The 23,523-nt window shown below is 39.0% G+C and overlaps 1 protein-coding gene across 1 annotated transcript; it reads right to left on the bottom strand.

The window, feature by feature from the left end:
• Positions 1-8,408: 8,408 nt before the first annotated feature.
• On the bottom strand, positions 8,409-22,688 carry LOC143281272 (DDB1- and CUL4-associated factor 5-like). Its single transcript, XM_076586393.1, has 9 exons — positions 22,221-22,688; positions 18,418-18,561; positions 17,529-17,565; positions 16,483-16,622; positions 16,002-16,131; positions 14,532-14,745; positions 13,547-13,613; positions 12,151-12,269; positions 8,409-11,126 (listed from the first exon to the last, which is right to left on the bottom strand). The coding sequence occupies exons 1-9, from the start codon at positions 22,438-22,440 to the stop codon at positions 9,732-9,734; spliced, it is 2,466 nt and encodes an 821-aa protein (XP_076442508.1). The 5' UTR covers positions 22,441-22,688; the 3' UTR covers positions 8,409-9,731.
• Positions 22,689-23,523: the final 835 nt, after the last annotated feature.

The raw sequence follows: 23,523 nt of genomic DNA, 5'->3' as shown, positions 1-23,523 counted from the left end.
AAATCCTAATTCTGGAGGATATCTTTACTTCTGTGCATCGATAAGAACCAGTCTTTGTTGTTGTCTTTTTTTTCTTTTTTTTGGGGGGGTGTGGGGGGAGTTAGAGCTGGGGGGTGTGGGGGGCGGGTTTGTTGTTTTTTGGTGGATCTGTAAAGAGAGCCAAAACTGAAAAAAACAACAACACATTTTACATACCTTGGTCATTATTTCGAGACTTTCAATGACTTTTGAAAAAAAGGTATGAAATTCTTTAACAAATTTTTTAAAAAAACCTCTTAAAACCTGTATGAACCCTGCAGCTACAGATGCACACACCCACACACACACCATACACACATACAGACATGTATATTTCCATGTTGTAGTTACCATAGCACTTCCAAATGAGAACAGCATAAAGGGGTTGGGCATTAAGATCAACTAAAGAAGAAAAGATAATAATGATGAAATGCCACTACTTAGTGCTATATAAATTAGACAATAAAAAGCACACAAGCAAATAAATTACGTAAACAGACTTTGTATAAATATATAGTATGCAGTTGAGAGAAAAATATACACTACAGAGAAAACAATCAGGTACTGAAACAAATACCAGTGAATAAATAAAGAATTATGGTAATCAAATGAATAAATAAATATATGTAAATGTCTTCTCCTATGTTTAAATAGAAACATAAGTAATAATTACAGTTACTGAATCTATAACAAGTAAACAATTCAATAAAATAAAATAAAAACCTTATGACGAATGCACAAGGGACAAATTATAAAAACCAGCCCATGGCTCCAGAGAATTAACGAACCAGCATATGAATAATGAATGCAGATCAGAATTTTTTCCCCCCTTAATTGTGGTACATAACAATAAATTATCACAGACAATCAGGAAGATTAGAAATTCCAATGGCATCATCACCGATTCAACACAAATTCTACCAAAAGCAAATTAAGTGAAGCAACATTACTGTCTCTCAATAATGTATATATGTATATGAAATGGCATCAAATTAATCCCCATGCATCACCAATTCGAATTAGTCCTTTTGTGGATTAAAGAAAAACAGTATATATTTTCTGTACCTCATTCTCACCATCACAATCTTCATCCTTTATCTTCTCTCAAACATCTTTTTCCCATTCTCTCTCTCTCTCTCTCTCTCTCTCTCTTCCCTCATCCTTCTCTTTCTCTCCCACTTCCCCCATCCTCCCCCCAATTCCTCTCTGACTCTTCTCTCCAAACAAATGAAACTAAAACCACACACACACACACACACACACACACACACACACACACAACCCAACATTTAACAGGAAAAAAACAAAAACAATAAAAGGTATATCACAATCAGTAAACAGTAAAAAGATCACAGGCAAGACAACAATAAAACATCCAACCACTATCACATCTCTTTCAGGTATACATGTGGAAACATATCCTTGGAATTGATGGACACTCCACAATCACAATCCCTTTAGTGCGTGGGTACACACAATGTTCAGTACAGCAAACCTGCTGGAGCCTCCACGTGAAAAGGGATGTCCCTCACCCTGCAGTCTCCATCCACTTCAAGTCTTGAAGACCACCAAAAATGCACATATAGAAACCAGGAAAGAACAAAACAAATCACTACCTCAGGTTGCTCCCATGAACAGGAACAGCTTCCTGGTTGAGAATCACAAACACCAGAGGTTTTCAGAATGGTTTACAAGCTGGTGGGGAGGTGGTGAGCAGCTCCCAAGAATCTTGGTGACACAAAGACCCCACATGTAGGCCTGTGCACCTGCCTCAGCATCAAGTGCTGTGCTGGACTGAGCTTGCAATCACCCCTCCCCTCCTCCAAAGTGATGGAAGAAAAGGCAGGCCAAGCAAAAGGCTCAACCCGTGAATGAGGGGGGATATCACTCGAGCTCAAGATTACTGCGGTGGATAAAAGTAAAGCAAAACTTTACAGCACACGTCAACCCGAAACTCACCTGGGATATCAATCCCAAACCTAAGCTCAGAACAGAAATTGTGAAATAGGAATGAGCAACAGACTTGGCCAACAGAGACAGAGGAGAATGAGAGATTTAATAAAACAAACAAACAAAAAAAAAGACTCTACAGAAGGGAGAGAGATGTAAAGGGTCAGGAAAACAGCTCGACTTGAGATGTGGGCCAGACAGGGGCAAGGCGCCATCCTTTTTGAATCATCCCTTTCCCTGTGATACAGCCATTACTTTGAAAGTAAACCAATTGACTGAACTTATTGCAGAAAATCAGAAAACGAAAAACTCAAGTGCAAGATAGAAGACAAGATCAACAGAAGAAAACAGCCACTGAAGATATAGGATGCAGAAGACAGAGCATATGCTGAGGCAGACAGGCTGTTCCAGTTTGTTTTTCTTCCAGTCCTTCTTATCTGGACCATCCTTATTAACACCTTCATACACTGGTGTTTATGTGTAAGGCAGGAAAGTCAAAAGCTGTGGCATATATTACATTTCAATAATGTCATGAGTCACGGTATACTACAAAACAATAACACACAGTGTTTTTCATAACACCATTCAGCACAAAAGATGAAAGAAACACACTCAAAACTATAAACCAAATCATGCAAGGCTACTGTATAATCATGTGGAAGCAATACTTTGTCTGTCTAATGGGCTACAAAATCACATGTTCAACAATACCTGGCATGCATCATCCCTACAGAAACACAGCAGCTAATAAAGGGCTTTTAAAAAAAAAACAAAAAAAACAACTCATCATTGAATGTTTTGTATATATGTGTGTACTTAACAACAAAAAACAAGACTTTCAAGACTCACTTGTGATATCTGCACTTCATCCAATAAAGCAATCATGAAAGAGAGAGAGAGAGAGAGACAGTAGATTAAAAAAAAATGTATTCTGAATAATTTAGAAAAGAAATTCTTTTTTTCTTTTTTAAGGCACCAGAGAAGGACGTTTGGGTCTGAAGTAGACTTACTCACAGCGCTAAAAAATGCATGGCAACTGCCAACCAAAAAGGAAATTTTCTATCTAAAATTACATTTAAATAACATACTTACCGTGACCCAACTAGTGCAGACTCCGGCAGGGGTCTGACATTCCTGTCCTGTGCAAACTATCTGCCTATGCGGAGAAAACGAAAGTACTACAGCCGATAACCTCCCGAAAGTAGGTAACCTCCCCTTTGTCCCGCTAGCTAGCACCCTCTTTTGACGGCAATATGCCATCACCAGCGCAGCGAGCAGGGAGAACAGGAAGCGGGGAGGACGGGAGGGTCTTAAATTTGGGTCACGGTAAGTATGTTATTTAAACGTAATTTTAGATAGAAAATTTCCTTTTAATTACACATACTTAACCGTGACCCAACTAGTGCAGAATAGCGCGACAAGGTGGAAGGCTCGCCTGTTCTACTGTCTGTGTGCTGCGATGGCCTGTTGTGCAACTACCACTGAAGCGATGCCTCTTGAGCCATCATCCCGCAAGTGTGCAACGTCTCTCAGGTAGAAGTCGATGAAGGTAGCATGGTTTTTCCAGTATGCAGCATCCATGATGTCTTGCAGCCGTGCTGAGTGCGCTAAGGCAAGAGAAGACGACCATGCTCTGACTTCATGTGCTCTGGCTGAGGAGGCATCAAGTCTCAATCCTTCTGTTCTATCGCCAGTGCGCTGCGATGGCCTGTTGTGTGACCACTGCAGAGGCAACACCTCTTGAGCCATCATCCCTAAAGCGATAGAACTGAGGTCCGCAGCTGTATTGTGGGAGAGGTCTGTGGACCACAGCTGTGCTGATAAATGTAGCGCAAAGAAAATCGGGTAGGTGTGTTGAATCCACACTTTACTGAGAGCCCTTCGAATCAAAGGAAGGGAAGGAAACACATACCCTATAGGGTTGTCTCACTTGAGCGCCGTTGAGCGTCAATGCAAGGAGGTACACATGTGGTTTGATCTGCTGATTCCACATCGGTTGTGGGCTGATAGTGGAAGTGTTATATGTGTTTAGAAGAAACTGTGGCACGAGACAGAGGTAAGCCCCCATGTTGGGCTTGCCTTAGGCGTGACAGCCAGATCTGTAGAGCTCCTCCATGAGAGTTGACAGGCAATAGGCACTCCCCCTCCCCCCCCCCTTTTCTGTTGTTGCCAAAAAAGACAGCACTGGCATGTTGCATATGCACAGAAGGGCAGACATTTGGCAACAAGAGACTTGAGGTCCCTGGTGTCTCTGGGACCGGGCTGTGTAATTGCCCAGGTAGGTACCATCACGAAGGGGCATGCGGAAGGCTTGGTGGCTTCTCTACCTGAGTGTGGCATGTTGGACCAACCTGCAGAAAGTTGTCGGCAGTCAATGGCTGGGTTGGATCAGGCTGTGGGAGTGCACTTCATGTGCCCACAGGTCACTGAGTCTCATTCTGTGGTGGAATTCCTAATGGAAGAGGGTTTCCATGGGGAAAAGTTTTGCTGAAGGTTCTTTAGTGAGAAAGGGGAGCAGATCCATGACAGACCTCTGGCTGTGTGTGGTGCGCACTAAGTCTGGGATGGAGGAAAGTGGCTGTAGATGAGTTGTACTGGCCATTTACATCAAATCACTGATCTGACATGCGTTTTCAGCATGGCCAACAGAAAAGTGAGAGCTGTATTATCAGCGGTTTCTGAATTGCAAAGTGAAATCATTAGCAGCTTAGTCCTTCATGAAGGACTAAGTCTCTCAGACTAGAAGTCAAAGTGCACTGGGACTTAGTGCTGTAGCCTTGAGGGCTAACTAGCCTTGGGGATCCGTCCCAATGGTGAGTCCAAAGGCCCTCTTGACCGAGGGACTGGGGATGCAACTTGGGCAAAACACTCTGTACTATAAATTGTATAATCAGATTCCAGCCCGAATAGTCAGGACAGCAGTTGCCTGCTCTGCTGATCTGATCGTCATTGTCATACACGACTGATTATCATATACTGGTCCTAGGAGGACACCAGTCAGCATGGGTAAATCAGGAAACAGCTGCTGTGTGCTTGAGGGATGAAGGTGTCCACCATGCAGGTTATGTTGAGATATAAGGGGGCTGGAAGGAGATGACGAGGTCTTGTGGAGCAGCCATGTGTCTGAAAGACATGGTGCTTACTTCCGAAGTGACAACAAAGTCATCCTCTGACAGGCCCTTGACTGAAGGCTGAGGCTCCATGATGGGATAACCTGCCTAGGCTAGAAACCCCTGGAAGTGTCTCGTTGGAAAGACCATGCTTGAGAAGGAATGCCCCTCTGTAACCACAACAGTGGTTGTGTGTTGAGGCTGAAAGGATCGGGCAGGGAAGACCAAGTGCAGAAAGTGCTTTCGAACGCCAATTGTTTGAGACATCGATGCTGGATCTCTGTTCAAGCAAGGTGATGGGGCGAACTAATGTGCTTGAATGCAGCATCTGCCGTGTCGGTATGAGTGGGCAGAAAGGTACGTCCCTGTGGGTAATGAACAGTTCGTTGTGCTTTGTGAGACGCATCCGTCCTCGTCAATATGCCATTCTCCCGAGTGTAGAGGGAAACAATTATTACCCAGGCCTTCTGCTACTGGTGAGAAGTGTAAGAGATGGACTTCGGGTGATTGTCTCCTGCCCAGTGTGCAGTTTTTGGGCCCGCTAAAACTTCGAAAGAATGAAGGGCACGCATGTCCGGAGTGGCACCTCTAAGTTGGACTGCCTCATCCCTCATTGTACCAGGTTAGGGCATCTCTAGCCCTGTGGGTGATTGTTGTAGGCGAATGAGTTGGGTTGCCTTGTCCCTCCATGCACCAAGAGAGGGCATCCCTAGCCCTGTGGGTGGGAAGGAAGTGTGTGTGGGTCCCTAAGGACCAGCCACTACTGATATGTGAAGGAGCATACATTCAGGTGTGAATAAGGCAGTTTTGTCTGTGAGTGCAGTCGTCCTCCAAAAGCAAGGTAGGGATGAATTTATGAAAATGAATACATATATGTGCAATGGGATTATAAACTTCTATCAACTCAAGTGATGGTGTCAGGAATATGCCAATGACATGACAAGAGATCTAGTCACGAGAAATAAGCGGCTGTGTAAGCAAACATGTAGCGTGCACAGATATACCCAAGAAATGGGTCAATGTGCATAATCCGTAATGGGAAGGCATCTGTGTATGCACCTATATATAAGAGATGTACATACACATATGAATAAAGTGCTAGTATGTAGACACAGAGAGATCTGGGCATGTGAACAGAATGATGCAATTGCAAGTGTGTCTATACAGCATGCTATGTAGGGAATCTCAATGAATAGATGTCTATGAATAGAGACAGAAATAAAATTGTACATGTTAACATGAAAGTCGTATGAACCTATCCCGTAAGCGCACACACATGTGCATACCGAGGGATAAGTATACATTTATAAGTGTAAATAGAAATGTGTCTAAATGTAACAAGATATGGTGTGTGTGTGTGTATATATATATATATATATATATATATATATATATATATATATATATATATATATAAACACACAATTTTTTTTTTTTTTTTTTTGGGGGGGGGGGGGATAAGAAATCAAAAAGAATAGATGGGGAAATATTGTGATTTATTTCCTGTTAATGTGTATAAACGGAAGAGAATGGTAATAGGGATGGTTGCCTGCAGAGGACTGTGTGCAAGTGTGGGGGGATGAAGAACCCCAAAGTTCAGTGGCCAATAGCCTGAGAAACAGCAAGAAAGGTGCAGATGCCAGAAAATACAAAAAAAACTTAGCCGTATGAAGAGCACAGGAACAGGAGCCATGATGGCTGCCGGAAAAAGAGGACGCTAGCTAGCGGGACAAAGGGGAGGTTACCTACTTCCGGGAGGTTATCGGCCGTAGTACTTTCTTTTCTCTGCATAGGCGGATAGTAGTTTGCACAGGACAGGAATGTCAGACCCCTGCCGGAGTCTGTGAGACCCCTGCCGGAGTCTGCAGTAGTTGGGTCACGGTTAAGTATGTGTAATTAAATTAACATTTAAACTGTTTTCTTTTTAGGGCTAAAATTTGGTTACTGTACTCCAGATGATAACACCGTTTAAATCCTGTTATTTTTATGTATCCTGATTATTTCTAATGATACTTTTATGTTCACAGTAAAGGAGACGTTGTCACCGCCCGAGTCACACCGCCAACATGTAGCAGTTTTCTCATATCAGCGCAGACCTGCCTACAGGTGCTTGGATTACCAAAACTCAGTGAGAATTCCTTTTAAAAATGTTCATTCTAGTTAATTACGTATCCATTTCAAAATATTCATTATGCAGTAAACATGTTGATGGTGCAGTCAGTGTCGTATGTGTCCTGTCCAGAATTTATATTTTTTTTCTTTTCTCTTAATTGTGAACAAGAAAAACAATATCATGCAGTCTTCAAAGCCAAATATATGATAAGAGCCCAATTATAAATTTCTGGATTAGTAGTCTCAACGAAATAAACCATACATGATTTGGAAATATGGCTTAGTCCATAAGACTTACAACCTACTATTGGACTGACTGTAAAGATTTTTTCCCCACTTTGTTAATCCAAATTAGGTATTGTCAGATAAAGTATTTCCAGAGAAAATCAATTTCTTAAAGTTTAAAACAGTCACACACACCCCATCCCCCCACAACACACGCAAACAAAGACAACCAAATACCAGATTATAACATGGACTTACTTTGTTTACACAACTTCCAAGTGAATCAAAAAGCTGTGCTCACTTAAGCATTTGTCAATGCCAAACTACCAAACCAAATAAAGCAAAAACAAAACACCTATTCAAAAAATATATTAAAAAAAAAAAAAAGAATGGCAAGACCAGCAAGACCTTCAAGACTCACATGTAATGCCCACTTTACTTTATACAGGTCTATAAGCTTTCCCTGTCGTTATTGATTATAATTATAGCACCCCATGTTTGACCATGACCTTTGACATCTGACCCCAATTTTCAACAGGGATTATGCTGTCACCATGGCAAGTTATTAAAACAAGCTGGATAGAACACTGATGTAAACCAGAGTAACACATGACCTCTTTGCTTTTACAGTTTAGCCAATGATGACCTTGACCTCTCACCCTGCTTGCTAATCACATAAAGGGGATGATTAAAAATGTCTAATTAGTGTTCCTATCATCCTAGTAAGTTTGGTTTCTATATGTTACTTGCAGCAGCCAAAAAAAAAAAAAAAAAAAAAAAAATTTCCAATGGTAAAAACCTACTACTACTACACACACACACACACACACACACACACCAAGATTGAAACAGAACAAAACGCTATTGAAGAGTCTGTTACACTTGCCCCATAAAAAAATGTGGAATCCTATTGAGTTTTCTTTGGATGAATTAGACCTTAACCCCCCCCCACCCCACCCCCCACCCCAAATCCTGGATATTGAAAGATACTGTGAACAATAAAACAAATTCATCATGAAAAACATATTGTACCATGTCCATGTGCAACTGAAAAAAGAAAGAGACAGAAAAAGAGTGAGAGTTTCAGGAAAGACTGAAAAAAAAAAATCAGCATAGTAAGTGTCACATCTAGTTTTTCCCTGTAATTGTAAAATGAACCAATCCAGCTGTTCAAGACAAGCACAGACAGATATTTAGGACTTTTAAAAAATAAAATAAACTCTCTGTTCTTTTAATATTTTCCACCTTAGAAGTAAGATAATTTCTGTCTGATGTCACAGACACAATGACTATTTCCATTTCCTTGAGGCATTTACCAGCAATCCTTTTCCTTCAAAAGGCTGAAAAAAGTTCCAGATAAACAAATGAAGCCAAGATTTTTTGGGGGGGGGCGTTGGGGATGGGGTTGAGGAGGTTTTGTGTGTATTCTTCTTCTGACTCTGAAATGTGAAAAGGGGTTGGAACAACAAACGAAGTAATATGTGCATGAATCTAGAGATATAACATTATACTGATATAAATACTTCACCCTTTATCTAATATATATATATAATGCTTCCTATAAGAACAATAATCATCTTTATGATATTCTTCTCTTTTAATGATTACTAAAAAAAATTTATGTAACTGCCAACTAATCATTATCCTAGCTGACTCTCATCTTCTGATGAGCTGCAGTATTTTGTTTTTGAAACAAATCTTGCAGCATGTAGTCAGATAAAGTCCTTTTACAGAATTTGATACTTTCTGACACCCTGACTACCTGTTTGGTATTTCTCTTCTATTTTTGGCTTATATACAGAAACATTGTTCACGGTCTTTATGCAAGAATTTCTAGAACAAAAATATCATTTTATTTCATAATCACTTCTCAGATGGTTCCTGAAGTACATATAATATTACATTAAAAACTAATAGTAATACCATAACAATTATTAACCGTATACAAATTATGGAACACAGCATAAAATGGATTTGCCTCACACCAGATGTATTGGCGAATACAGATGTATGACATTTATTTGATGAAATGGAAATCAAGATTCTGTCTGCAACCACAAACACCAGCTCACATTTACCCCACCCAACGGTCTGATGCGTTATTTTCAGGAGTGAACCACATTCAGTGAAACAAAAGCACACAATCTTTCATTTCAACATGGAAAACCTTTCTAGCAAGCTTCACCAGCAAGTAATCTTTCATTCTCTTTCTTTAATCCTCATCACTTGAATCATTAAGCACACAATCTTTCATTTCAACATGGAAAACCTTTCTTCAGCAAGCTTCACCAGCAAGTAATCTTTCATTCTCTTTCTTTAATCCTCGTCACTTGAATCATTATTTGCTTGCATCCTTTTGCGGAAATAGCGACTCGCTCTCTTCAGGCGTTTTTTGAACTTGGTGAATTCATTCCATACTGGCTGCGAACTATCTCCATCAGAATCCTGGACAGGTTCTGAACCGTACGTTTCACACGAACTCTCTCTGTTGACAGCAGTGCCAGAGTTCTGGTCATCAGCACTGGCTGTCTTGTCTTCAGGCGGGGCAGCAGAAGCCCCTGACGTGGAAGCTGTTGGTTCTGGGTGAGCACTGGAATTGGAAGAAGGAAGAGAAGGCAGGTGGCCTGAATGACCTGGTCCATCAGACTGCTGGAGGTAAGGACCAGCTTCATGCTCGAACCCCGTTTTGCCTTTAGGGACTGATGAAAGATGGTATGACACAGCATGAGACGTGCTAGCACCACAGTCAGAAGACTTGACATGGTGGGTAGCTTTATCATTAGACACAGCTTTACCACCATCACAGTGATCATTCAAAACAGACTGAGCTTCCTCTTTAGAACTGTTTGAGGCCTTTCGGGCCCTCTTGTGCTGTGGAGAGTCGTCCTCACCACTGTTGTCTGTGTCACTGGTCACTAGCCGCGTTCGAAGTGCCTGCAGTCGCTTCAACCTGTTCACCGTCCTCTGCTGCTGGCTGCTACGTGACCTCAACAAATGACTAACATCCTCCACCTTCACGCTGGAGCGCTCAGCCTGGTCATCAGAGTCTGACTCTGAACTGGACGATGACAGGATGTTGGGGTGAAGGGTCACCGAGGACCGCATGTTCCTGTGCCGCATTTCAGCGGCTCTCATCACCTCCTTTCGATTCTGTGCAATGATTTCAGAGATGCTTTTCCTGTTCCTGCGCCTGGTGGAGGACCCTGATCCAAGCTCCAGCAGATCCTGACCGCTCCCTCTCACCCTTTCACTTTCATCATGCGCATCCAGCACGCGGGAAGCATCTGTCTCCTGGGCAGCCATGACGCTGGCAAACGCCAAAGTGAAGGGCGAGAACTCATCCGAGGAGTCTGAAACATGGCCGTCAGCATCGTGCTGTGCCGACTCACTGTCGTGACCGTCAGCAACAGTCTGCTGGGCCCTGCGGGTCACCTGCAGGATGCTGTCGTACAGCTCTATCTCGTTGGAGGACAGGTCCTCCTCTGAGCTCCAGTACTCCAGCTCCCTCTGCACCAGGCTGTCAAAGAAGGCCATCATGCGGGGGTCCTCCTCCACTGACTGGGAGGAGTAGTCATGGGACATCACCAGACCGCTGCGCAGCACCAGGTTGATGTACTCTTCATGTGTGTAGACTGGTCGCTCCGTGAATGCCTCCTCTGAGTCGGAGTCAATGCCACCACTGCCTTTCTGCAGTGGAAATGGACTCCACACCTGCAAGGAAAAAAACAAACATTTTTGTACTGCAGTCTGAGTGTGAGGATGGGGAGAGGAGGGTGTGAGTCTGTGTGTCTGTGTGTGCACGCGCATGTGTGTGTATGTGTGTGTGTGTGTGTGTGTGAAGAGATGTCAGTCTCAGTGTCTGTGGTACGAGTGTGTGTGAGAGAGACAGAGCCTGACAAACAGACCTGACTACCAGAGTGAAGCAACATCAGCAGAACTCTCACATCTATGCTGCCTCACTTGGTCATCCTGTAGAAGTGTTTTGTTCCTTACAACCTGTGTGTGTGATACGGATATGGTTGCCTGTCAACACAAGTAGGCCAAGACACGCACCTGTGGGAGATCTGCTGTGTGATATCAGTGACTACAGAAGGCACACTGTTGCAAACATTATAGCAGATGTCTAATACTATGCCATTAAAACAAACACACAAAATAGCATGCTTTAAAAAAAAAAAAAAAAAAACCAGCAAGGTTTACTTATACTATTCACAGTAATTGTTATTACATGTATTCAGAAAAGATCATTTTCAAATACCACTCAGCCTATCATCTCTAATACTCTATTTTGAGGGGATATCCAGTTTTCAATCTTGGCCATTATGCTTAAATTTGGAGGCTTTTCTTTTTTCAGTTTACCTGCTTATAATCAAACAACAAATAAACATCATGAATCATTCAAACTTAAGTAATAATATTACTAAACCAATGCTGCTGTTAAAATTTACAATCAGTAACAAAGAAGATTGCCAAAGACACCAACGCATATGCTGACACTGATGTTTTTAACTTGACAGTTAAAAGAACAGTCATTCCAGTGTCACAGTATCAGTAAAAAGAAAAGAAAACACCACATGTTATTTGTGTCTGCAAGGGAGACGCACAAGCATTTACCTTTAACTGTTGATTCATAAAATCAACAGCCTTAACACAGCACTGTCAGACATAGCACACACACACACACACACACATACAAACACACACACACACACACAATTTTTCTTGATCAACATACCTTGATGATTTTCTCAACACCTGAGGAGATAATAATGCCATTCTGATGATTGTACCTCACTTGGTTAACAATGGATCGGTGCCCATGCAGGATCATGTGCGCTTCTTTCATGTACACTCCTGTCAAACACAAAGCAGTGATGGAAAAGGTGTGGACTCTGACAACAAATGGTGAATACACAATCTCTCTCTCTCTTCTCTTTCTCTCCATTTTTCTCTTACACACATCACCTATGCTATCCATCAATTTAATGAAATAATAACAACATTAATAACAACAATCACTCATCATCTTGAAAATTAAAAATTAATCAGTGATAATAATAATCATAACTACTAATCACTAACCTCTGATTTGGATGAATTTATAATAGTTCATAAAAACAAATTTTATACCGATCCCATGAAGCATGGATATTCAAAATGAAAACAAAAACAATGCGACTGGTTCTACATAAACTAAACCCTGTCACACTCGTGTCAAGGCTTCATTTTTCTCTATACATTTTATATTCATTCAGTGTATGCACTGTGACTGCCACTAAAAACAAATTTACAAATGAAATCTAAGCACAGGACCAAAAACATCCCTAAAAATGGACCTTTTGATTTCCCAACCAGACTTTGCTCTCGTTTACTACACTTGCTCAATGTAACAGATACTATTATGAGAGTTAAGATAATGTCTTAAATTACATTACATGTTATCATACTGATACAAATACTAAGAAAGACAAGGGAACTCAGTCAGTATGCAATCTGAGTAGTTTCTTAGGAATTTGTTACCAGGCCACCTAACCTTAGCAAAATTGTCATGCAAACTGTTTCCTTTCTTCAATTTTTTTTTTTTTTTTTAAATCTTTATAATTCTTTTTCCACCATAGGCTACTTCAGACTAGATCAAGGTGTCGAGTTGAAAGAGCTGTTGTTTTACATTGTAACAAAGCTTGACAGCTTCAGCCAACATTCCGCCCATTACAACAACAACTAACCTCCACCCCCTGAGTCGGAACAAGTCCATTTTGTTGTTTTGGCAGAAACCATAGCGTAAGCTTGAGAGTGTAGAGTCTAAAATATTTGGCGCTGTGGAGAGTTTTTCACACAGAAACTCTGCGGTGAAAGAGTTAACTGCATCAGCAAACTAACAGAATGCACTGGCAATAAGGAAGCAAAGGGGAGGTAACCTACTTCTGGAGGTTATCGGCTGTAGCTACTTTCGTTTTCTCCACATAGGGGGGGTAGTAGTTTGCACAGGACAGGAATAAGACCCCTGCTGGAGTCTGCACTAGTGGGTCACTGTTAAGCATGTGTAATTAAAATGTAATTTAACAAGTGTCCTGCAAAGCATACTTTAAGACCGGATGTAAATAATAAATTAAAAATTAAAAAATGCTCACTCTGAGACAAATCATCTGGTATTTTCCACATATACAAATTGAAGTCATCTGATCCAGACAGCACATACTGAAAAAAGCAAAACATAAAAACATTTATTATAATCAGTAAAAGTCTTTTCAATGACACAATAGATATTAAAACAAAATACTCCTTATTCTCCAACAATGAAAAGGATTTTTTTTATATACATGTATATGAAATCTGATACCAAGACAATAAAAAAAGAAAAGAAAAAACCCACATTTCACTGAAAAGAAAAAACAGAAAGAGTATTTATGGAAAAATTAAATGAAAACAAATAAAATCACGAAAACAGACATTGATTCATTAAATGCAATGCTGAAGCTGTTTTTCTTCCTTCTTTAAGGAAGCACAAGATTTTTCCTGTGTCCTAGTTTAGATTATAAACCCTGGGTTCACTTATCCCTACTCTTAAGCCCATTTATCAGTGTTATTCCTGACATCGTATGTAAGTTGTTGTTTTTTAGCCCTTCTCCATATTTATCATGCATCAGTGTGAATACAATGTTAATTTTTTATTGTTTTCTTCCCTATCGTCCCATTTAATTCCAAGCCGCTCAATGTAAGTTCCCAATACACAGCCACACCTGGGTTCATCTGTCGCAATCTCATTTCAGTATAAAAAAAATATCAAAATAATTTCTTGGTAGGAAAATGTATCAATTTTTTATCTAACAATATTGACAAAAATTTAATAAACACGGGAGAGGTGAGGGGGGGAGCAAAAAAATGCAACATTTGCTTTACTTCTGGATCTAAAGAGAAAAAAAAGACTGAAAACACACCAGGTAAATCAACTGCCAGCATGCAAATGAACTCATTCTATCATCAATATCACAACTCCCCTCCAGATTAAAAAAAAAAAAAGGAAAAAAAAAAGAGGAAAGTATGACTAAATTCATACATAGATAAATCAATGAGTAAAAATATAATAGTGCAAGCAGCTGGCTGAAGATGGTTCACCTCATCATTGGGACCAGCAAACGAACAGCTCTTCATGGTACAGGAGTTGTAGTAACCATCGTGATCCAGATCACACAGGGGATTTGTGCTGCCGAGCTCATATAGTACTGGCGGAAGACGTCGCCTCAGCGCCACCAGATGAGTCCCTCTGTTGTTGATTCTCACACTCATGCAGCTCTGCTGCAAGTATCGGCCTCCGTATCGCATCAGACAACTGCACAAAAACAACCAAAATCGGTCTCCCATTTCATGGCTCACAACTAGTACACAGGTACAGAAATTCACTGTTTAATATATGCACACACAAACAAAAAAAACCAAAAAAACCATACACACAAATAATCTGAAGATGAGTATGTTAAGAAAGTATGTAAATAGGAAATTTTCCATCCCCCCTTCACTGCACACACCACCATTCCGATGAAAACAAATCATTAAGGTTCACTTCTGAATCAGATACTCAAAATGCTAAGGGTACACAGAATCTCTCATAAACACTCTCAGTACCCATCCCACCTATCCACACAGAGGCACAGAAATTATTCAAAAAATAAACACACAAACAAAAATTGTTCTTGTCCTTTTCTCTCTCTCTCTCTCTCTATTTTTTTATTTTTTATTTAAAAACTCTTTCAATAAGTACAATCCTAAATATGTATTCTCAACACCAGATTACAAAGCCTGAGCTTTTAATTTTTTCAAGACCCCACTGAACTAAAACACACCACTAAACCATAACCTGATAAGCTTCTCAAATTTTCAGTTGTTTCATTCAGCCAAATGCCACCCTGATCATGGAAAGGTGCAAAAAATCATCAATATCATTCTTGGACAAGAAACTGATATATATATATATATATATATATATATATATATATATATAAATATATATATATATATATATATATGATTTCACAAAATGCATGTGTCAAAAATCAAATTACACCAGGGCCAACATATCCCACCCCTCTCCCACTTTATTCAGTTTGGTGTGTGTGTGTGTGTGTGTGTGATTCTTTTAGTTGGCTTCCTTTTGTATCTGTCATTTAATCTTGTTCATGAACTTTCTGAAACCACGACAGGTCAGTTCAGTGATTGGTTCAGTTCAGTTCAGTTGCTCAGGGATGCGTAACTGCTTTTGAACAAATCCACATATACACAACTCCGAATCTGCTGCAAAGATGCCTGACCATAAATGTAATCCAACAAGCTAAGTCAGACCTTGATGTAAAAAAAAACAAAAAAAAACAAACAAACAAATAAGTAAATACAAATAAAATACAATATAAAATATGAATAAATTAAAAAACAAATATAAAAAATAAAACAAAAATAACATCAATAAGTTCAGTTTGGTTCAGTTTAGTTAACAAGAAATTAACAAGAGAGGAAAGGCCTTCATTACTAAGCTGTTGCTTCATTTGTTCTTAAACCATTACAAAGTTCCTGAAGGCTTGCACTGATAATCACCTGCGAGGCTTACGGATATCCCACAGCCCAACTCCTTCTTTGGCATTAGCGGTGGCAAGAAGTCTAGGTTCAGCAGGATTATACATCACAGCATGCATTGACGACGTGTAGACTGCAAGGACAAATGGGTCTGAAACAAATGGAAAGACCATAATTTTCTGATATTTTCTTCCTCCGCCCTGGCCCATGAGCCTTGAACATGCATGCATCTTATTCACGGATCGTAGTAATAGAATAAGCATTTTCTTGCATGTATCAATATTTTGCTTGCATATGGTCAAAATACAAGATCTGTGAAAGAGAAAAAAATGGGGTAAATTTGTGTTGTCAGGAAACAGTTGAAAAGTGATCAGACTTTTTTCTCCCCATTCCTCTTTATTTCTCTGTTCTAAGTACACACACACAAAAGCTTATGACAAAAATGTATGAACACTTTTTATGGTCAAAACTAATGAAACAGTAAAAAATAACCAAGAATCACCTGAGGATGCAGGTTCTCGGGTGTCATAAACAAGAACTCGGCCATCATCACAGGCACTGGCAAAGATCGTTTCATTGTTGGGGTCAGTGGACAATCCATAAACCGCTTCATCGTGTCGGAACACATCCTCTGTTTCACCACTGACAGACACAAAATACTGTATCTAAATAAAAAAAATCTACAACAAAAATCCACAAAGTGACAAAGATACACTGCCAGTAAATAAAAAACATAATGATTTTAAACATGGGTACACTGTTATCTCTCTTGAACTCAAGGGATGCAATTTCCATGTACACTTCAGTTCCAACATGAATTTCTCCCCTCACCTCACCCCCTTTTCTTTCTTCTCCATGATCATTTCATCACAGAGCTAATGAATACAAGACAATATAACTGTACAATATGGAAGTCTTTTCTTTAAAACTACACAGTAATGGGAGGATGAATTATACTAAAAAGTAAGTGCAAGATGCTTTCCAAAATGCAAACCAAAAATTAATCTCAAGATGTTTTCCAGAATGTATAATGTTCAATAAATCTTGCAACCATTCTGCTTCATAATATTCAGATGTAATATATATTTACCAATGAAAAAAAAAAGTGCAATAATTATTTTTCAATTACTTCATTTATAAACAATCATGCATCGCTGCCAACTGGAAAAGGGCTAAGAGTGGGGTGTTTTACTACTGAGTTGGCTGCAAATTTTGGCCAAACAGCAAAGTTTGCATCAGTCTGAAATGGTACAGTATATTTGAAATGGCACAGTATATGACAGCAGATGCACACACAAAAAAAGGTCTTCAAAATTGTGAAGTCAGCCGAAATCAGCAATATGCATCATGTTTCATCAGTTATATAATCCATTCTATATATTAAACAAAAATGCAATTGTCTTGAATGAATAAGTAGAGAAAGATAAACTATGCAATTAAATAAAATACTTGCACTAGTTACAATGTGAATAACTACAATAAAATGAATAAATAGATCACCAAGTAAACTTCTTCATAAAAAGCAAAAACGTATACACATCTTCTTACCTTTCAATATCATGTAAAACAACTTGCTCGTCATTCCCTGAAAAACAAAAACAAAGAAAACATGAGCGGTAGGATTTAGAAACATGATGAATTGATGATGATATAGATATTCATTTAGCTCCTGACCTCAGTCAGAGACCAAAGTAAAAGAGCTTTACAATAACAAACACAGTCACTTGCACAAAAGGGCCTGGGATCTGACATCTCAGTTTTGGTGGGAAATGCAGTTGGTACTGAAGATGATAACAGGAATCATATGGGACGTTCAATTTCTAAAAAGAAACAATGAAAGAATTCAATGACATAAAAAGGGAACAGACTTTTGCTTATTTTATGGCAGAACAATAATGTTTCTTTTTAATAAAACTGCAGAAATCAAAGTAGATGAATATGAAAACTTGTTTCTCAGTGTATCACACAATTCCATCAGCACACACATTTTCATGCGATCCATCAGACCTGGTTTCAGAAAATATTTTGTCAAAACAATCAGGAGTGGGTGGAGAAGAGGTAAGATAAAATAGTCTTACTATTTTACAAGCACCCTTAGTTTTATACGAGCTATTCAGGTAACCATTTTAAAATGATAAACATACATTGCCTATGCAGTTGTTCCACAATAAAATTTCATCAGTCAATTGACTGGAAACATAATTCTGTGTGTGTGTGTGTGTGTGTATGTGTGTGTGCGCGCGTGCGCGTGCGTGCATAGGGGTGTATGTGTAACATCCAATCTATTCACTTTCAGAACAAATTAAATTAATTGTAAAAACTTTCTTAAGTGATCAGCCTGTATCAAACTGACAAAAAAAGACCTTTTAACAAGATGATTTGTTTAAAATAAATAAATAAACAAACAAACGGACAAGGTTCAACCACACACACTCACCTCCAGAATAGATTTTTGTGTTTGACTTGTTGATGGCGAGACAAAAGATGTTGCTATTGTGCTCTCCTTTCATGGGGACGGGCTCTCCAATGTCTGACAAAGCCTTCTCCACATTCCACAACAGTACACGCCTATCATCTCCACCTGGTACACAGATGGGGAACATATGTTCAGCAAACATCTAGAAACCATTCTGCAGTGTATGGATTTTTTTTTTAATTCATCTACCATATCCTCTGCTGCTCCTATGCTACCATAAGTAACAGTTTCAAATAAAGAAAACCTGTCTAAATATCTTGCACGATGTATGCTGCAGATGTTACTTCATAAGTTCATTTGAAATGATTGCCTGCATCAGCAAGAAAAAAAAAATCCTATGACCCTACCATATAAAACTGTCAATGGAATAAAGCTAATAGCAATACAAATGGCAAAAAAGATTACATTTGTCTGCCTGTATGTGTGGCTGTAATAGTTGTCTTAGTGATTTCATGCAGGCACTAAAAGACTTATCTCTTTAATACTGACTCCGGTAACTAAGAAAATCTCCACGTTTCACTTTTCACCCATCAAAAGCAAAGTTCTCAGATTTGAACCCCTAAACCTTCAAACCTTAACAGTAAGGGACTGATATGTTCAAAATATTGAGATTATACACACACACACACACACACACACACACACACACACAAGCACAAAAATGAAATCTCCAATTTTTTTTTTAATCTGAAGAACGTTTTCACAGATGAATGATGTACTGTAAAAACTGATGTATTAATGGTTTAACTGTGATGTATTTATGTGATGTATACTACTTTATCTCTTGTGTTCTCCCAGTGCTTTCAACCGTATGTTTGTTCATGTCTGTCTGTTGCACACCTACAATGCAAGCTCCACGTAAGTGCTGAAAAGACAATGAGACGTCACGGCACCATCCCTTCTTTTAGTAAGATGATTTCAGTCCATCAGGATAGTTGGTCTGTAGCTGGTGGCACCAGAATTTCTAATGTCTCTTCCTGATAGTCAAACTGGGTGTGTGTACCTGTACAACACATGTCAGTCATGTCATGTCCTCTCGTGTTGAAGTGTTTGGCCACCATCATGTCTTCTTTTTTTCTGTCTGTCTGTGTCTCTGTCAGGGTCCTGGTACGTGCTTAGGTCACCATGCCTGATGTTTGCACACTGCATATGTCAGTAGAATCTTTTCTGTACAAAGTGTCTGTCCTGTTTCACCAACATACTGCACTCTTTCACATTTCTGACAGTCTATGAATATGATGGTTATGTTTGATTATTAACATGTCATGTGGCCCCAGATAAAATAATGTGTTGTTTATTGTTGTTTTTAAATGTTTGTGTTTTTCTTAGATGATTCTGATGCAGTACACATCTTGATGTTTTGCATTTGAAGTGGGCACTGTGCTTTTGTAGCAGCTGTTGAGGTTATTGTTGACAATTTGTAACTTGTGTTTGGTAGTTTACTGGGCATTAGGAGACTTTGCAAATTTCTACAGTTTCACTCTCTGATCAGCATGCTTGGGGGATCAATGAGATCTCTTGTCATTCTTGAGCTGGAATGCAGAACTGGCATGTGTTTTTCAGCCAGACTCCCACTGGGGGTTTTGAGGGTTATATGATTACAGGCACACATTCATAGACCTTTTTCTCTTTATATTTGAGAGTTTCTCCTTTTTGTATGACACTGAGATTAGTTAGAGGTTGTTGCTGTTTTTCATAATAAAAACTGAATATGCAGTACACTCACGATATGTGTACAGTCTAAAATTATATAAAATTATATATAGTTTTTCCACTTAAGTTAAATCACAATGCGGAAAAACATATTGCCACCTGTATGGCATGACATTAGAGAAGAAAGCATTTCCTTTTTTTTCTGTATGTACAATTTTTTTGCCAAGAAAGGTTATGAATAAGAACTCTAAGCTTTATCATTCCTGTTTTGATTTCCCCCATGAATATGTTTCGACACAACTGTTGTCACAAACTAGAAAATTGAGTGTAAGAAATGGAAAGCCGTGAAATACCTGGAGTCAGTGAGTGTGCGTGCGTGTGTGTGTGTGTGTGTGTGTGTGTGTGTGTGTGTGTGTGCATCTGTAAGTGTGGGCAATCAAGCACTCATAACACATATTTTCCCATCTGTGACTGAACATTTTCGGTGCAGTTCACCAATTAATTACTGTCATAAGCAGAGAAAAAAAAAAGGCAATAAAGATAATCAAATAAAATCAAAGTAACAATGTCTAAACTTAGATTAGCAACAACATCAACAACAACAACCAAAAAAAAAATTTATCTAAACATACAAAAACGTTATGACCAGTATTTCTCATTTGATGCTGAATTGGGTCTTTGGACAAATGCCAATTTGAGTACATTTCTAACACAGAATCAATTCATTTATCTGAATTCAAATGTGTGTGTCCTCATTACTCATGGAGTAAAAGCTCGCTCTGTTCAAACTTGTCAAATGTTGCTTCCAAATCTCAAGGGAAAAGCTCAGAAACTTGGGAATAATCTTTCCGATACAAGTGACTGAAACTAAAGTAACCTACTACTTTATTGTGTATATCATCACAGAAGCTGTGACAATCCTATCCTGAGGCTGAAATTCCACAGACCTGAAAAATCAATGCAAAATTTGCAAGCTAAATTCTCACTAAAAGAAAAAAATTAACCTTTTTGTCATTGCTTAAATCCAGACCCAAATTTCACTAAAACTTTGCACAAAGTAACTTCAATGCAAAACTAATCTTTCACAGGAGGATGCAAAACTTTTGACTTTCGCATGCAAACTTTACCAATACTTAAACAGATCCCTGCTCGACTAAGGCAGTATTCCATGAGATTTCCATGAACCAGACCGATTACCTGAGCAAATGGCTTCTTTGTCACTGCATGTAATTCTTGAACAGATCCTCCGTCAAAACCAAGTTCCTAGATCTATCAAGTTGCTGTAAGCAACCTTTCATTGCCTGGGCGTCAAACTGTTGTTCACTCTAAATCGATGCCTCCTTTTTGCTTCACTTTTCTTCCTCCAACAACAGGACTTCATTTAAAATTCTCTCTTTTTTGACACATATTATTTGCTTTTAATGTTCTGGTGCCATGATTGCAATCAAAACTGGCAAGTAAATTTCATGTCAATTCGTGGACGATTTTTTTTTTTTTCTTTTCATGCAAATTTTGTATGAATTCTTCAAAGGCAAATTTCGCAAAAAAAAATTTCAGGTGTATGGAATTTCACCTAAAGACTTGCAGAGCTGAGGCCTTTAGACTGAAACAGCCCAACATTCTAGGTAACAACTATGTTCATAATCATAGCTATCACTTGCACTTGATTTTATTATATATCTAAGAAACAACACCATTGCATCTTACATATCCTTTGATTCCATACTGGTTTGCTTTCTAATGCGTAATTCCATAACGTAAATTGAAATGATTGTGGCTGCGACCACGTACCTCTCAATGGAAGTCTCATTTGTTCACATTGCTTGTAATCGGTCTGAGACTCGCTCAGCATAGTGAAATAGGCGATAAATTCACACCTTTTATTTTCAATACTGATTTTTTTTTAAATGGGACTGATTGCTTGAGTTGTTTTAATCATTTATTGCCCTTTTTGTGGCAGTAACACAGCGGCTAAAGCTCCATCAGGTCATATGAAGTCGTCCCTGTGAAACAACAGATCGAGGACACCATTTTCACAGAATGACCATGTGATGGGATAAAACAGAAACTTAATAAAACATACTAACAAACTTTTCGCTATGTTTCCTTACCTGAGACAATGTAGGACCCATCATTTGAAAATTCAATGGCGTTGACACAGCCATAATGAGCTTTTAAATCGCGACGATACAATGATTGTGCCTTGGCAAATCGTTCTTTCATGAGAACATAGGGAGATGCCCAACCAAAATTTTCTGCGCGTTTGGTCAAGAAACATAGAGGGTTATGCATTGTATAACACCTCTTAGTCTTTTCGTTGTTGCTCGCCATTATTTGCTGCTTTTACGTTTAATCTGTCTTTACTTTCATGTAAGACAACATAAATAACATGATAGACCGGAGACAACTATCCACCTAACCTCCTTCGACCATAACAAAATCGCCTTTGACATCACGCGAGAATATTGGAGTTTGCCAGCAGACGACGGTTTCCAACCACGATCCCCCGCAAATGTCTGTTACCAGCAGAACAAAAGACAGTCATCAAAAGTGTTTACTTTCTTACTTTCTTTCTGACGTGCTGTCAGTCTTTCTTTCATTTTTTTAATATATATATATATATATTGTTAATATAGACTTTCCGCTTATATTTTGATAGCGGATTAGACACTCCGCCACCTTTCCTCACCTCCGCTCCAATCACAACGGGGAAACAACCCAGAGCATGATCTTCTTCACACTACATACACATGTCCTTTGTGTGTGGTGAGGGTGGGTGTGTTGTTATTGGTGTTGTTTTGCTTTAACGGGACATACGGAAACAACAGCTGAAACTCGACATGGTTTTAGGGGGCTCAGATGCAAAATGACTCGATCAGTATATATGTTTCAGAGCAGAAAATAATCATTAAGATGCGACAATGTTAACATGTACAAATACTACGCATAGTTTGGAAAAAAATAAAATATCCACATTTTATAAACACTGCAAAAAGGGGAGCAAATGATCTTGCGAGAAAAAAGCACTCGTGATCGGCAATGAAATACTTCGTTTAAACCAAATACAACCTAGCAAATTATACATGTATGGTATGAATCAGATTGATAACAGAAATGCAAACATCTGCAAAGCACGCTTTAAAAAATGCGTAGGTATTGTAAAAAATATATATATTTTACTCAAATCGGCACTGACGAATTCCAGTGGCTTAAAGAAGGGATATTTGTGGTGCCGAAATGCTGTCAAAACATATTTTGCTCAAACTTACGAATTCCAATGGTTTAAAGAAGGGATATTTGTGGTGCCGAAATGCTGTCAGACATTTCGTGCCATTGCATACCTATAACTTAGGTGTACACGGAAAGCGATACATGAGAAGAAAGTTTAATCATTTACATTTTGATTTTATCAGG

This window comes from Babylonia areolata, chromosome 4 (genome assembly GCF_041734735.1).
Source record: "Babylonia areolata isolate BAREFJ2019XMU chromosome 4, ASM4173473v1, whole genome shotgun sequence".
In the NCBI taxonomy this organism is placed as follows: Eukaryota; Metazoa; Mollusca; class Gastropoda; order Neogastropoda; family Buccinidae; genus Babylonia; species Babylonia areolata.
Note: the sequence above shows the minus strand (reverse complement) of the source record. Positions and strands in the feature narration are given on the sequence as shown.

Excerpts from the sequence above, each read along its gene's own strand:
- LOC143281272 (XM_076586393.1), bottom strand. The coding sequence starts at position 22,440 with ATGGCGAGCAACAACGAAAAGACTAAGAGGTGTTATACAATGCATAAC. Across the intron at positions 18,562-22,220 it reads TGGGTCCTACATTGTCTCAG|GTGGAGATGATAGGCGTGTA; the intron begins GTAAGGAAACAT and ends TCTGTGTACCAG. Across the intron at positions 16,623-17,528 it reads GTTTTACATGATATTGAAAG|TGGTGAAACAGAGGATGTGT; the intron begins GTAAGAAGATGT and ends TGTGTCTGTCAG.